We start from the raw sequence: 14,912 nt of genomic DNA on the forward strand, positions 1-14,912 counted from the left end.
AGAAAATTAGGCTTTGAGAGTTCAAGGGAGCCAACTAGTGGCCCCCAACCAACTGCTGGGAGGCTCAGCCCTTCTGTCAAGGGACAGGGACTTTAGTGGCCTTTCTTCTCTATCCTGAGGGTAGCAGAGAAAACCCAGCCCCTGAGTGGGCTCCAGTGTCTTTGCCAGTTCAGTGAAATCATTTCCTTAGACATGTGATTCATTCTTTTATTGACTTTGACACATGAATATGCAAGTGAGGAGAAACAGAAGAAGTAGATTCTCTTCTATTTTTGCAGGAAGTTTGTATGGTGTATTTCCAACATGGCCTTTCTGGTTGTTGATGTTGTCTTTATTAAGAAACAATTTCTCATTTGTCAGTAACATACATTTGAATCTTTTGGCAAAGGCACTTCTCTGAAATTCTTTTTGCCAGACTATAAAGGTTCTTGAAGTTGGAAAAATAAATCCTCAGAAGCAGAAATAGGAGGCAGTAGGGTAGCGTGCGAGAGAGACTATGTTAAAAACCAGGAAGATCTGGCTTCCAGGTCTGCCTCTGACACATACTAACTCTAGGACCCTGAGCCTGCCCTTTAATTTCTCAGTACTTCTGTAATGCTCTGAAGAGTATAGATGGTGGTAAAGAGGATCAATTGTCCACTGACATTGCTCATGGGGACTTTCTTCATCAGAACGTTCCCCAGACCAATGAAATCACAGACTCAAAGCCAATACTTTTTCAGAATTGGTAAAGACAAGGAGTCTTGCCAAAGTTGTCAGCTTCTTGCCCAAATCTTTGCTCACTCAAAAAAGCTCCTAATTTCACAGGCTAGACATTTTCCAGTTTGCTTGTCCAAACAGTAATAAAACCAGAATGCCCAAGTCTTGTGTCATAAAGTCAAAGTAGGTGCATACTTTGTATGTTCAAAGATCTTGGCCTTTTATGACTGATGACTTTCTGGCAAATGAATAAGGATAGACTTCTCACTGTGGGCATCTGCCCTAGGCTGTATTTTTAAAAATAAAGTCGCTGACAAAGGCCTCTGACTTGTGTTATTAAGGAGGAAAAAAGGTCTTTAAGAGACCTTGCTGAAAGTTAGCACGCTGTGGAAATAAGTTAAGTATACCCCTCTGTGTCTCAAGTCCGAGCCATATCTCATGTGAAGAGTGTTAGACTTGGAGTCAGGCAACTGGAATTCAGTCCTAGTTCTTAACACTTATTAATCAGAGAAGCCTCTATTAAGTGTCTGCTACATGCTGTGCACTGTGAGAGTTGTTGGGAGGGAGGATGCAAAGACAAAATTGAGACACTCACTGTCCTCAAGGTCTTTATTCTATCTCAGGAGATAGCTTGGACACATGGAATTAGACAGAAAGTAAATAAAAGATAAATTGGGTGTAAGAGAATATTGCAGGGGCGAGGTCCCAGCAAAGGTTTTATGGAGAAAGTGTCACTTGGGTTGCACTTGGAAGGAAACTAGGAATTCCTAGAGTCAGAGGTGCAGAGGAAGGGCATTCTAGGCATGGGGGAAGGGGGGGGCAGCCAGTGCAAAGGCAACACAACTTAGATAGAGTTTTGTGTATGAGGACTAGCAAGTGGGCTGGTTTGGGTAGACCAAAGAGTATATAGGAAGGGGAGTAAAGTAGTGAGGCTAGAAAGGTAGGTTGGGGCTGGCTGCAAAGGGTTAAAGTCACTGACACAGGGCTCCTAGAGACAATAGGAGGGCTTCCCTCCCTCCCTCCCTCCATGTTGGAAGGATGCTTTGGGAAAAGTCTTTTGTCTACTGTGTCAAAATGGATTGGAGAGAGGTGAGACTTGAGGCAGGAAAATCAATGAGGAGGCCCTGGCACAGGTCTAGGCAGGAAGCATTAAGGGCCTGACCTTGAGTAATGGTCCTACAGCGACTCGTTGCTGTAGGGCCATGGACAAATCACATGACTTCTCTGGGCCTTAGTTTTATCCCTTGTAAAATGGGACTCCAAGCTCCTACAAACTCCCAGGGTTGCGGTGAGTTCTGGGCTTCATCAGCCTCCCGGTGCTATGTAGACGTGAGGTGATGGCAGCATAAGACATCAAGCCTAGCTCGCTTTGGTCATTCATCCTTGCTCCCTTATAGGATTTCTTTGGAGAGCCTTCACTTGCCTTATGAGTTGACCGTGAGTAGCCTGAGCACAAAGAAGCCAGAAATAGTGTCTTTTTTTGTGACATCTGGCATGGTTCATTTCTTGGCTGCTGCCTCCTTAGACCACTGATTTGTTAGGACATGACTCAGGGCTGAAAGAACCTTTCCCTGAGCCACAGGGAAACTAGTAGCCGAACCAGAACTTAGCCAGGATACCTGTGGGGCTGGGGCTTAGCATCCCACTGAAAAATGGGCCTAGCAGTCATAGGGGTTAATGAGTTTTGGCAGTAAGTGAGGTTCTTAAGATACGAAATGGCAAAATGAGGACAGGGGAATATTCTCTTTTGGATTAAACTTCCCTCTCCTCATCTTTCCCCACACTATAGTTTAAATTCCTTGGGCCAGGGATCTGGTCTCATTCCCCTAGGGTGGAGTATAGCTTTCACACATGGAAGATGCAGAATTAATAATTGAATATTGACTTAAGTGTAATTTCCGTAATGTTAAAGAATCAGGTTCTGGAGGGGCCCTAAAATAATTTTCTGCAGAGGTAAGTAAGGCCCTTCTTTCTTTCTCATAAATAGCTTAGAATAGTTGGTATTTCCAAAACAGTTCTTTGGGACGCCTTTGAAAGTTTCACACAAACACACTTGGTGCACTCCTGACCTAGATCATCATTCTATACCCTGAGCTAGAAACCATAGTTTGTGCCTGCTACTCCATGGGTATCCCAATCACTATGTGGTAGAGGCAATACATTACAGTTTATGTAAATGAGCTGGAGAAAATCATGCTAGAATTAAAGAGGACAACCATTGCCCAGAACGTTTGGCTGAGGTTTCGGTGACATCGATTCCTAATCTTCTCCATCTCATGTTTCTGTGGCAGAATTCTTAGTGTATTTGCTTCTTTCCATTGTTTCTTTTGGTGTTGAGATGCAATTAATAGCTTTCTCCCTAGAAACATTAGCTCTTCATGTACTACCTCTTTAGAAATTCCACTGCTAGAAGTCCTCATATCTTGACTCTGTCATGCTGTTCCCTTTGTGTGTGTGTGTGTGTGTGTGGGTGGGTGGGTGGCAATGAGGGTTAAGTGACTTGCCCAAGGTCACACAGCTAGTAAGTGCCAAGTGTCTGAGGCTGGATAGGTCCTGCTGAATCCAAGACCGGTGCTTTATCCACTGCGCCACCTAGCTGCCCCCACTATTCCCTTTCTTATGATAGTCCTTGAATGGTGGGATGTACTTCCATTGAAATGGAAGCAGCTGGGTGGAGAGGGAAATGCACAGAGGTGGGAGTCAGGAGACTTGGCTTCTGGTCTTCTCTTCGCCATCGTTTGGTCACCTCTTTGACTTTGGACTAATCATTTCCTCTTTTTGGAATTGTTGTCTGCAGAATGGGGGGATTGGTGTAGATGCTCTCTGGGCTCCCTTCTGGCTTTAGTATTGGAAGCATGATTCTGTATTTCCCATGCTTTGATTGGTGTATTATAATCCCAGTTGACCCTTGGCGTCAATGAAGTGTAAATGGGCCCCACTTTTATCTCCTTCCTAACAAGTTTCTCGTCTCTCCTTCATAACAGAATACTCTGTTGCAACAACTGGGAATCGCTCCCTTTTCTGATGGCCCGTGGCCTTTGTACATCCACCCCCAGAGCTTGTCTGTGCTCGCACGCCTCCTGCTCATCTGGCAGCACCGAGCCAGTGCTCAAGGAGACCCTGATGTTCCCGAATGCCTGAAAGTTTGGGAGAGGTAAAAGAAGGTGGAGAGAAGTCTCCAGTTGAGAAATGACCAACTTTTGACTCAATTGACAGTGGCTTTTGTAAAAAATGAAGCAAATGTTTTCTTGACTTTTAAAAAAAAGTTACTGGCATTTCTTATTGAACCCCTCCAACTTCCTAATAGAACCTTTCCTCACCACAAAGAGATACAGCTAAAGAGAGCAAATGTCCCGTTGGCCATTTCTGACATTGGAGGTTTTGTTCCATGTTTTTAGTTTACCACCTGTCCACCAATAGGAGAGAAGTAGGCATCACTAGTAATTAAAAGTTATACTTTAGAAGCCTGATCAGCCCAGTGATTAAGTATAACTTTTAATTACTTTTTTCATTATTGTTTTCCTTTACATCTTTGTGGGCATTGTGTAGAATGTTCTTTTGGTTCTTTTTACTTTACTCTGAGGGGCAGCTAGGTGGGTGATGTGCATAGAGCACTGGCTCTGGAGTTACGAAGACCTGAATTTAAATCTCACCTCAGACACTTATTAGCTGTGTCCTTGGGCAAGTCACTTAACCCCAGTTCCCTTAAACATCCAGGGCCACTTCCAGTTATCCTGATAATATATCTTGCCACTGGACCCAGATGGCTCTGGAGGAGAGAGTAAGGTTGGTGACCTTGAACAGCCCTCCCTCACTTAAATCCAATTCACTGCAAGTCATGACATCATCTCAATGTCACAGTCCTCTTCTAGAACAAAGGATAAACAACTACTTTACTCTGCAGCAATTTGTACAGGACTTCTCAAATTCTTCATATCCTTTTTCCATTACATTCCTAGGCCACCATTTCTTTAACCATTCCCCAGTATAGTTGGGCACCCACTTTGTTTCCAATTCTTTGTGACTATATGTTTTTGTGTACATTTTTTGTGTCATATGACCATGATTTCCACAGCCCTCAAGGCTTGAGCTTTGGTGCTAACTTCAGATAATGGGAGAAGATGCCTTGTATGTGATTTAGGGAGATGGGATGCTTACAAAATAGAGTGCTAAGGTCCCCAAAGGAATAATTTTTTTTAAAGGAACATTAAGCATTTAAAATATAAATTCTAGGCAAAACACAACTGTAGCAGAAGTGATTTTTTATCCCAATCCATTATTAAAAAAAATAAAAAAGGATGGAAGCAGAAAAGCAACCCTGTTTTTCAAGTTATATTCCTAGGCTTTCTGCTGGAAACCACTTAAAGAACTTGCAATCTTTTGGCCACATTTTAAAGATTTTCTTTGCACTCGGGGGAAAACTCAGATTAATTGGTCACCTATTAAATCCTCTTTAGATGGATCTGGTTTTTGCCATTTTTGTTTACATGTTTATGAATCTTCAAAGCTGTTTGTGTTCCTAAAAGGCTTTGCCTTTTTATTCTCCTCTCTAGGATCAAATAGTTATAATGCTGGATTTGTGAAATCATAAACCCATGTGACTGATCCCAGCAGGATCAGGCAAAAATGAGGGGGAAAAGCCCTTATTAAAACACAAATCTCTTTCCTCATAGCCAAAGGGAGCAAACAGAATACTGGCCACATTCATTGCTTCTTGCATTAAAGCTCCTTTCCCAAGTTTGCTCAAGGGTAGAATTTCCTCCTTTCCTTGGAGTTATTCAGAACTTTTTCATATTAGATGATGATTTTTAATGTGTGGCATAATCTCTGCTGCTGAGACAGAGTCTCCACAGGAAGAAGCAGTGGATTCCAGCCTGTTTGCATAGCCCATTATCTTTATGCTTTGGGCCGCTGTTTTTCATAGCGTAGTCCTTCTTTGTCTGTCTGCTCTCCCCTCTCTACTGTAAGGAGTCTGGAGGAGCTGCGTGTCTCATCATAGGACTCTGGGAACTGCCTTTGGTTGCTACCTCTGACATTTGTATTTTGTGGGAAAGAGTTCGTTTCTGTTTCCTCTCCATTCATACCTTTTACCCCCTGGGCTCTCTAACTTGATTACTGGATTAAGGAAATTTAATTGCTTATGGGTTTATTAACACTTTAACCATAGGGACATTTGTTGATCTTTCCCGATTGAGTTCCTTTCTTTTCTCTGGCAGGTTTGTGATCACGCTGAAACAGAATGCCTTGCAAGGCGTGCTTCCCAGTGATACAGAAGACCTGAACGTGGAGCATCTGCAGCTTCTCCTCCTCCTTTTCCACAACTTCTCAGAGAAAGGTCGTCGCGCCGTATTGGCCCTTTGCATTCAGACCATCCTGGAACTGACAGCCAGCTTCGCCTCTCAGCTTCGTTCCGTGCCACTGCTCCTGGCACGCCTTCTCCTGCTCTTTGATTACCTGCTTCATCAGTACTCCAAAGCCCCCACGTACCTCTTTGAGCAGGTACGGCCTCAGTGCTTGTCCCGTCCAGTAGCTTGTGACTGATTTAAATGAAATCTCCCCTGTTTATAATGAAAGGCAGGAGGGTATTGGGGCAACTTGGTTAGGGTCAGGAGAGACCTGGATTCAAATCCCACCTCTGATCCTTATTAGCATAAGGTACCTAACCTTACTGAGCCTCACCTCCTCATCTGTGAAAGAAGAGAGTTGTGGGGATCAGATTGACTTGACTCACTTTACAGTTTTAAAGCCATATTCCCCTTCTCTTAGCAAGCCTGATACTCGGCCTTCTCAGCCAAGGGCCTTGCTTCTACTTTCCTGAAAAGAGCATGGCCATCCGTAGTGAAGATGCTCTCTGCTCTCCCCTCTTCATCACAAAACTCCTCCACCTCATCACTTAGTCTCTCTTTGTTTTAGTCTCTGATGATGCTGTGGCCAGACCCTGGGGGCTCTGGATCCACCCCCTTTCTCCTTTGGGAGCTCATGCTTTCCATCATCCTTTTTCTGTCATCTTTGGCCTCTCCTTCTCTTTCCTGGCTCTTTTCCTGGCATCTACAAATGGATCTGTAGCCCTTCCCTGTCCTTAACCTCCATTTGACATTCTACCCACTCAAAGCCGTGAGCCTGTGTTCCCTTTTTTCCTCTTAACAGACCTAGAAAAAGTTATCTGTGCTCACTGTCTCTAGTTCCTTCCCTTCCACTGCCTTTTGAGCCCTCTGCAGGGTTTTCCACCCTCATCACTGAGGGAGGGCTCTTTCTGCAGTAGCTGGAACCTCTCAGTTGCCAAACTGAGATGGATGGCCTTTACTCACTCGTCATCTTTTTTGATCTCTTTGCAGCCTCTGACACCATGGCTACTCCCTCCTTGGTCACATTTTATGAGCCTACTTCCTCTTGTTTCTTTATTTGTGCCTGACTGCTCCTGTTTAGTTTCCATTGCTGGCTGATCATTTGTGGCACCCCTGCCCCTGTCCACTCCAGTATCTCTTTAATTTCTGTCCTGGACCTTTCCTCTTGCTCTATCCTGATTAGCGATCTCATCTGCTTCCATGAGGCCAGTCTTTACGCTGAAGATTCCCACATATTGTTATCCAGCTCCTGTCTTTTTAGAACTCAAGGCCCATACTACCAGCTGGGCGTGTTAATCTGTATGTCCCATCACCATCTAAAAATCAACATGTTTACAGTGAAACTCATCATTTATTTTCTTAAATCTCCTCCTCCTCTAAACTTTCCAGTTTCTCTTGAGGGGAACATTATTCTCCCAGTCACCTAGGTTGGCAACTTTAGCATTACCTTCAACTTTTCCCTTCACTGCCTATATGCAACATATATGGAAGTGTCCAAGTGTTGTTCATCCTTTCTCCGACATACCTCGCAACTATCCTCTTTTGTCCATTCATGTAGCTTTTGCTGTTGTCTGGCCCCTTAAGACCACTTGCCTGTATTATCGTAATAGCCTTCTAACTGGCTTCCCTGTTTCACTCCTGCTCAGTAATCTTGAGGGACATCTGGCTTCAACAGGTCTTCCCAGACCTATTTCATATTCTTCCTTCTACACATATTGTAGGCCAGCTCGATTGGCCTTGCTGCTGCTTTCTAAACTTGGCATTCCCTTTCCTTTTCACAGGCAGTATGTGCCCTCCACATTTTTTGTCTTTTAGAACTCTTAACTTCTTTCCAGGCTCAGCCCAGGTGCCATCTTATGGAGTCGGAAAACTTGGCTGACGTCCTAATTGTTAGGGCTCTGTCCCTTCTCAAAAATCGTGTTATATTGACTTTTTATTTGTTAGGTAAATAGGGTTTACGATTTCACCCACATGGTGGGCATGAAGAATAACAAGTGGATTATCTGCGAGCTCCACACCAAAGCTTCTACATGTCTTGGTGTGCCCCCTCTTTCCCCCAATTTCCTCCACCTGCCCCTGCTGACCTCATGGGAAGACATGGATGAGAGTGATTTGAATGAGCAGGCATGGATGATTACTGTGCATATCTTTGGAGTGTATCAAGAGATCATAGATCCACTTGAGTAAATGTTGTATCCCCTGTGCAATTGTTGAAGGTTCTTAAGGGCAGGATTTGCTTTTTATTTTTGTCTTTATAGCTCTTGCACCTGTCACAGTGCCTTGAACATAGTAGGTGTTTAATAAATGCTTGCTAGATGGCATAGTTAAAAGCATTATATTAAGACTAATGCCACTACTAATAAAGTAACAATAATAACAGTCTCCAGAAAAAGAAATTCTGTAACCATTGCAGAGTCAAATAATAATAAAAATGAAAACATACATAAGTATTGTGCTTGTTTGTGAAGCCCTCAGTATTGACCTTTAGAGGCAGGTACTGCAGCTGACTTAAGCTGGGCTGTGTGGCTGGGGTCACACAGCTGGGAGCTCCCAGAGGCACCAGATGTTGAGCCTGGTTCTTGCAGACTCTAGGCCCAGCTCTACATTATACTGACTCATGAATTTAAAGAATTCTTTTTTGTTCCTCATGTCTTAACTAATGCTGCAAGCTAAGCCTCTGCCGGATAATTTAGGTTATCATTTCTTATTATAGCTCCTTGTCAGGGCACTGCTGAGGGTTAATGACCTCCTGCAGCTGGACAGTTCCTTGTGGTAGCTTGCTCTTTAGCCCCCAAATGTAGACCTAAAGAGAAGCAGTGGGTCATAGTGGTGAGATTATGGTGTTTGGAGGGGAGGTGCCCTGGCATGTGGCACACATGATTTAGGTGAGTCCTTTAGTGTCTGTGTCCTATCTATTGACAGGTCTGTTTTGCTGCTCATGTGTAGTCATGTATTAAAGTGCTTTGCTAATTTTAAAGCATTACATAAAGCCTGGCTGTAACTGTTGCTCTCTCTCGTTCTTATCTTTTTTCCTTGGGGTTCAGGTGATGCTGATAATTTTATTTATGACTTTTTTGAAGCTGTCAGCTTCTTAAGAAGGATTGGAACAGAATTGGTGCTAATCTCTTTCCCCCTTAAACTGAATCCTCATGTGTCTTGTACAGGTGCAGTATAACCTTCTTAGTCCTCCTTTTGGCTGGGTAACTGGATCTCAGGAAAGTGGCCGAAGGGCTACTGTGCCCTTGTATCATGGCTTCAAAGAAGTGGAAGAAAACTGGACCAAGCATTGTTCATCAGGTCAGAAGAGAAGAACTTTATAAAGCCCTTCTGGCTTCTTCGACACACCTCACTAACAAAAATAGAGGAGGAAGGAAGGAAACAAGCATTTATTAAGCGAGAAGGGTGGAATCAAAATAACTGAAAGAAATGTTGGTGATTTGGATCGTCGTCCTCCCTCTGGGGAGACCAGCATCTCTAAGAGAGCTTAGGTTGATCCCGTTTGACAAGATTTCCAGATTTGCCAGGTCCACAGCTCCCTGCTGGCAAATGGTGTGTGCAGAGCTCCAGCTGCCTCCCTGGAGAGCTTGGGCAGTCTCTCACTTGACCCCAGTGTGTATGTGCAGAGGCACGGGAATGCCTGACTGCTGCAATTGAACTTCTTTCGTTCTGTTTTCGGATATGGTTCAGAATTTCTGAGTCTTAGATCAGAACTGTGAAGTTCTGACTTGTCCACAAGCCCTTTTATGTTCCTGAGTGAGGATTTAGCACATATTTATTAAACACCTTCTGTAGGGGGAGAGAGAGCACTGTGCCAGGCACTGGACAAGATATATACATTTGCGAGAAGACACAATTCCTGTCCTCTCGGAGCTTCCTGCCTTTTATGGGGCATACCTATTAAACACGGCTTGCTGAGTACAAGACAGAGTGCTGTGCCAGGGTGCCAGTGTGTCCTTGCTGTCTGTGGCTGTCGGCCTAGAGCTTTCAGAGGGCTGAGACGTGAGCTCCAAATCCAGGTCCCTAGAGGCTTTCGTCTGTTCACTTGTATCACATCCTCTCACACTGATCTTTTTGAGGGTGGGGAATGGCATTTGATATTGGACCCCCAGGCCTGTGAGGCCATGCTTCTGCTTAATATCAATGTGGGCACATCACCTTGGGTTACTTCCAGATAGCTCTCTGATTTTTACTTTGCTCCTTTGATTCAGAAGAGAATACCCCTCTTCTTTAATCACATGTTAAACACATGCTGTCTTCCAGATGCTGCCCCACAGCCCAGATTTTATTGTGTCCTGTCACCAGAAGCTTCAGAAGATGACTTAAATCGCCTGGATAGTATGGTATAAGGAACCCTAAGCCCTTATTTTACACTGTGTGAGAGGGGGCCCTTGCACTCTCCTCCGACAGAGTTATCACATGGGAATAGAATGGCTGGCAGAGGGCTTTGAACCTGGGATGTGGGCTTTGCCCCAGAGTGACCACTCCGAGTCTTATGAGCTCACTTTCAGCTCTGAGATGGGCTTGGCCTGGCGACTGTAGAGGGAGACTTGGGAGCCTTCGAGGCTGTTCACATTCTTGGGCACAGGGAGCTACAATTGCTTCTGAGTGAGATGCGAGAGTGACTGCCAGTGATTCTGACAGCCTTTAGTGGGAGGACCTTTTTCAGCACCGAGGGGGAATGTGTCAAGAGACGTAGGAAAGGATTTTGGAGGTCTGAGGAGATCACCTTGTTTTTCTATTCTGGTGTTAGATCTGTGAAGTCCTCTTCTCCAGAGCAGCGAAATATGATGAGCTGTATAGTGCACTGACTTCTTTGCTCGCGGCTGGATCTCAGTTTGACACCACTAGGAGGAAGGAGGGCAAGAATGTGACAGCACTGGTAAGGGCTCTGGAGCATTGGGCCGCTCTGTTCTGAGGGAGGCTTGGGAGAGGTCAATGCACCACCCAGAACCCTGCCTGCTAGTGTGTGTATGTGTGTGTGTGTGGGGGGTGTCTCACCACGTGGTTGACAATCAGTTGGTAAGTAAGCCTAAGTCTTAATTCCATGTCATAGGCAAATGGCAGAATTATTTTTGTGTATTTGGATAGATTACATCAATGTGCTTTTATTCCTGTTTTAGTGAAGTAGGCATTTGAGAGTAAGCAGTGGCCTGGGCACTGTGGGCTGATATCTGGTAATGGGGATTCCTCAGGAGCCTTGGGGGTCCTGTACTCCCCTGGAGGATGACCTCCTTGTTCTGCCTGGAGGGCTGCCAGGCCCCTCAGCCCAACTGTCCAGCTTCACTCCTGCTTTTCTAATCTTGTACAGACATAAAATGGGCAGGAGGGAGCATGGGATTTGCATGTGTAAAATGCATTTCCTGATCTTTTATTGGGGTGGTTTTCCCCTTCAGCAGAGATGCCAAACACAGCCCTTGACACTCCTGGTGTTGCCTGAAGCAGATAAACCATAAGTGGGAAATAATTTTACCAGAGAAATGAAAAGACAGTAGAACATATCTGATGTTAATATGTATTTTTTTAAGTCAGTTTGTGGCTGTAGGGGTCCTTAGGTAAGCTTAGTGGCCCCTGTTTCTATTGGAGCTTGACACCACTTGCCTACAGCTCTTAGGTGGGAAATCTCACTGGTGCAGCTGAGGGGAAGTAAGAATCACATGGAACCAGGGACTTGATTCTTGTACTAGCATAGTATTTTGTTTGTTTGTTTGTTTTTTTTGCGGGGCAATGGAGGTTAAGTGACTTGCCCAGGGTCACACAGCTAGTAAGTGTCAAGTGTCTGAGGCCGGATTTGAACTCAGGAACTCCTGAATCCAGGGCCGGTGCTTTTATCCACTGCGCCACCTAGCTGCCCCCGCACAGTATTTTTACATAGAAAGATTTGGGAAGTGACTTAGGCCAAGTGCCACTCATTACCCTCGTCTCCTTCAGGAGGCCTGTGCGCTCCAGTATTACTTCTTGATACTCTGGAGGATCCTGGGGATTCTGCCACCATCAAAGAGATATATAAACCAGTTGGCTATGAACACCCCTGAGATGAGTGAGTGTGACATCCTGCATACTTTGCGCTGGTCTTCCCGCCTTCGCATTGGCTCTTACGTCAGCTGGATAAAGGTACGGTTGTGTCAAACCTATGTGGCTCAGTAGGTGCCTAAGGAGGAAGATGGCTATGGGCGTGTCCTAGGTCATGAACTCAAGAATGTTCTTTCCCTGTGCTCCCAACAGGATCACCTGGTCCAACAGGGCATGAAGCCTGACCATGCTAGTTCTCTCATAGAGCTGGCCTCCACCAAGTGCAGCTCTGTGAAGTATGATGTGGAAATAGCGGAGGAGTACTTTGCTCGGCAGGTAGGCTAGTTTTCGTCTAGACTGGTGCTGATTGATGGAGCCTCTGGGCCCTTTTTCCTAGGGCCCCTGACTAATGTTGTCTGGTATCTTAAAGATCTCATCATTCTGTGGCATCGACTGTACCACCATCTTGCAGTTACATGAGATTCCCAGCCTGCAATCCATCTATACCCTTGATGCAGCCATTTCCAAGGTCCAGGTCTCTCTGGATGAGCATTTTTCCAAGTTGGCGGCTGAGACTGACCCTCATAAGTCATCGGAGATAACTAAGAACCTGCTGCCTGCTACATTACAGCTTGTTGATACCTACGCATCATTCACTAGGTGTAGTATATTGCTTAGAGAAATGGGGGGTAAGGATACTTTTCCTAGGGGATTCCAGACTCTCATAGAAGGTACAGGATCACATACAGTTTTGGTTTTTTGTTGGTTTTTTATTGTGGGGCAGTGAGGGTTAAGTGACTTGCCCAGGGTCACACAGCTAGTAAGTGTCAAGTGTCTGAGGTCACATTTGAACTCAGGTCCTCCTGAATCCAGGACCAGTGCTTTATCCACTGTGCTACCTAGCTGCCCCCTCACATACATTTCTAATGCTGTATACAGTACAACTTTTCACTCTACAGTCCTGATGACTCAAACATCAGTGGGGGAGAGGGAGGCTCCTTTTTCATCACCTTTGGGGAATTTTTTTTCCTATGGTGCAGTATTTCTTTCTTGTTCTTACCTGGAGAACTTTGTTTTTTAGTAATGTGTGAGGAATACTCTGTATATTTGAAGAGAAGTTTCTGTTTCTGACTAGATTCTCGATATTTCTCTGGGCTTAGTGAGTAGGTACAGAGACAATGATAGCAATTTTTCCAAATCGGTAAGTTTGTTTACTAATTGTGAGAGGTTACTACTCCCTTCCCTTCTGGATATTGACCAATTTCAGCATCCATTTATTAAACATTATTATATTCAAGGCAAGTGCTAAGGGCTGGGCATACAAAGGTTAAAAGATTGACTTCAGTCCCAGCCCTCAGGGAGCTTAGAATCAAATGGTGGGGAATGATTACACATTGCAGGTATGATACAAGGCAGAATGGGAGGGAGAAGAGCAATGGAGAGGGAGAGTGCTAGACCAGTCATTCTCAGGTTTTTTTAAACAAGAGGTACCCCCTTTTAAAAAAAAAAGTTTTGTTTTTTTTTAATGGACAAAATCCATCTCTCCCTCCTATCTCTCCCACTGAAAACCAGCAAAATCTTAATAACAAATTTTTGCATTGACATTGCCCCAAAATTTTATTGATCCTTTTTTAACCATCCAAAAATTTCACAGGTGCCCCACTTAATAGTAGTTATAGTATTAGTATGTATTGATTGAAAAACCACATAATGCCCGAATGCCAGTCCTTGGTGCATTGACCATGACTCATGGCCCTCCCTGGGTCTGAGAGGCACAGACAGGGAATCCTGGGCTGGAACAAGGACCATTAGACATCGGAGGAGGGGAGATGTCACTTTCTTCTGATCAGATGACCTGAACCTCAAAGGGAAGACTACCAAACAGCCTGAAAAGAAAGCCTTCAAAGATCTGAGCCATTATTTTGAAAGATTTAGAATTCAGTTCTCTGCAGATTTTTTATGCTAAAAGAACCATTAGCAGTAATAAAAATGACTCACATGGGTGTCATATAATAGAAATGTTTAGTTATTGAAACAAATGAAAATAATATAATTTTTGAAAGGTCTTAGGTTTAAGGCATTTATGTCGCTTTATGCTGCTTCTCTCAGAATTGCTAAAGGAGTAGTGGACAAACAAAGCTCCTGGGTTGTTTCTAGTCCAGCAGACTCTTGACTCTTTCTCCTTTGGAAGAATCAGCAGTGTCTACCCTGTGTTCATAGTGACCACAGAAGGACAGAGCAGTGCAATATTATCTTAACTAGTTTAATTTCATTTCAGTAGCATCAGATTGCCATCGGGATTTTGGAGTGAAAGTCTTGTCAGTTTGCCTTGTGTCTGCCTTATTTTATATCCTTGGGCCTGTGAGACAGGGAAACTGAGATACTTCCAGATTTAGTGGCTTCCCCGGTATCTTGAAGGTTTCTTTGGCTGAATTGAGAATAGATGTTTTTGTCTTGATTCCATTTGTCCACATGTTTTCCACAGGTCTTATTTGCTGCAAAGCCTCTCTGAAGAGGGATCCACGGAGAATAAACCTTCTGAAGCGAAATTGGGAGGTTATTCTGCTGTCTTGGCGATAGGCTCGAGCCGGTGCAAGTCCAACACCTTGGGTAAGGGGCAGCTGCCCGCTGAAGGATTGGGTTTCCAAAGAGAAGACTCAGGGCAGAGGAGCCTTCCCATTCTTGGTGCCCATACCTTTGTAGGTTGTTTGTTATCTTCTATGTAGACAATAGCCTCCATGACTGGTCTCCTTGCTTCTCATTTATCCCCATCTAATCCATCCTTCATACTGCTTCCAGCATCAGTTACATAACATACAACTTATATCATGTGAACCTTCTGCTCAGACACTATCAGTG

The 14,912-nt window shown here is 44.3% G+C and overlaps 1 protein-coding gene across 2 annotated transcripts in view; it reads left to right on the forward strand.

Moving 5' to 3' along the window:
* The window catches only part of UBR4 (ubiquitin protein ligase E3 component n-recognin 4), a 145,444-nt gene that overhangs the window by 25,702 nt on the left and 104,830 nt on the right, over positions 1–14,912 (forward strand). For both annotated transcript variants that reach the window (XM_043995493.1, XM_043995494.1), the window contains exons 19-27: positions 3,684–3,853; positions 5,916–6,198; positions 9,209–9,341; positions 10,305–10,384; positions 10,795–10,923; positions 11,973–12,155; positions 12,267–12,389; positions 12,484–12,713; positions 14,539–14,663. In XM_043995493.1, coding sequence (XP_043851428.1) covers positions 3,684–3,853; positions 5,916–6,198; positions 9,209–9,341; positions 10,305–10,384; positions 10,795–10,923; positions 11,973–12,155; positions 12,267–12,389; positions 12,484–12,713; positions 14,539–14,663 — 1,456 coding nt within the window. The remainder of the gene's footprint in view (positions 1–3,683; positions 3,854–5,915; positions 6,199–9,208; positions 9,342–10,304; positions 10,385–10,794; positions 10,924–11,972; positions 12,156–12,266; positions 12,390–12,483; positions 12,714–14,538; positions 14,664–14,912) is intronic.

This window comes from Dromiciops gliroides, chromosome 3 (genome assembly GCF_019393635.1).
Source record: "Dromiciops gliroides isolate mDroGli1 chromosome 3, mDroGli1.pri, whole genome shotgun sequence".
Classification (NCBI taxonomy): domain Eukaryota; kingdom Metazoa; phylum Chordata; class Mammalia; order Microbiotheria; family Microbiotheriidae; genus Dromiciops; species Dromiciops gliroides.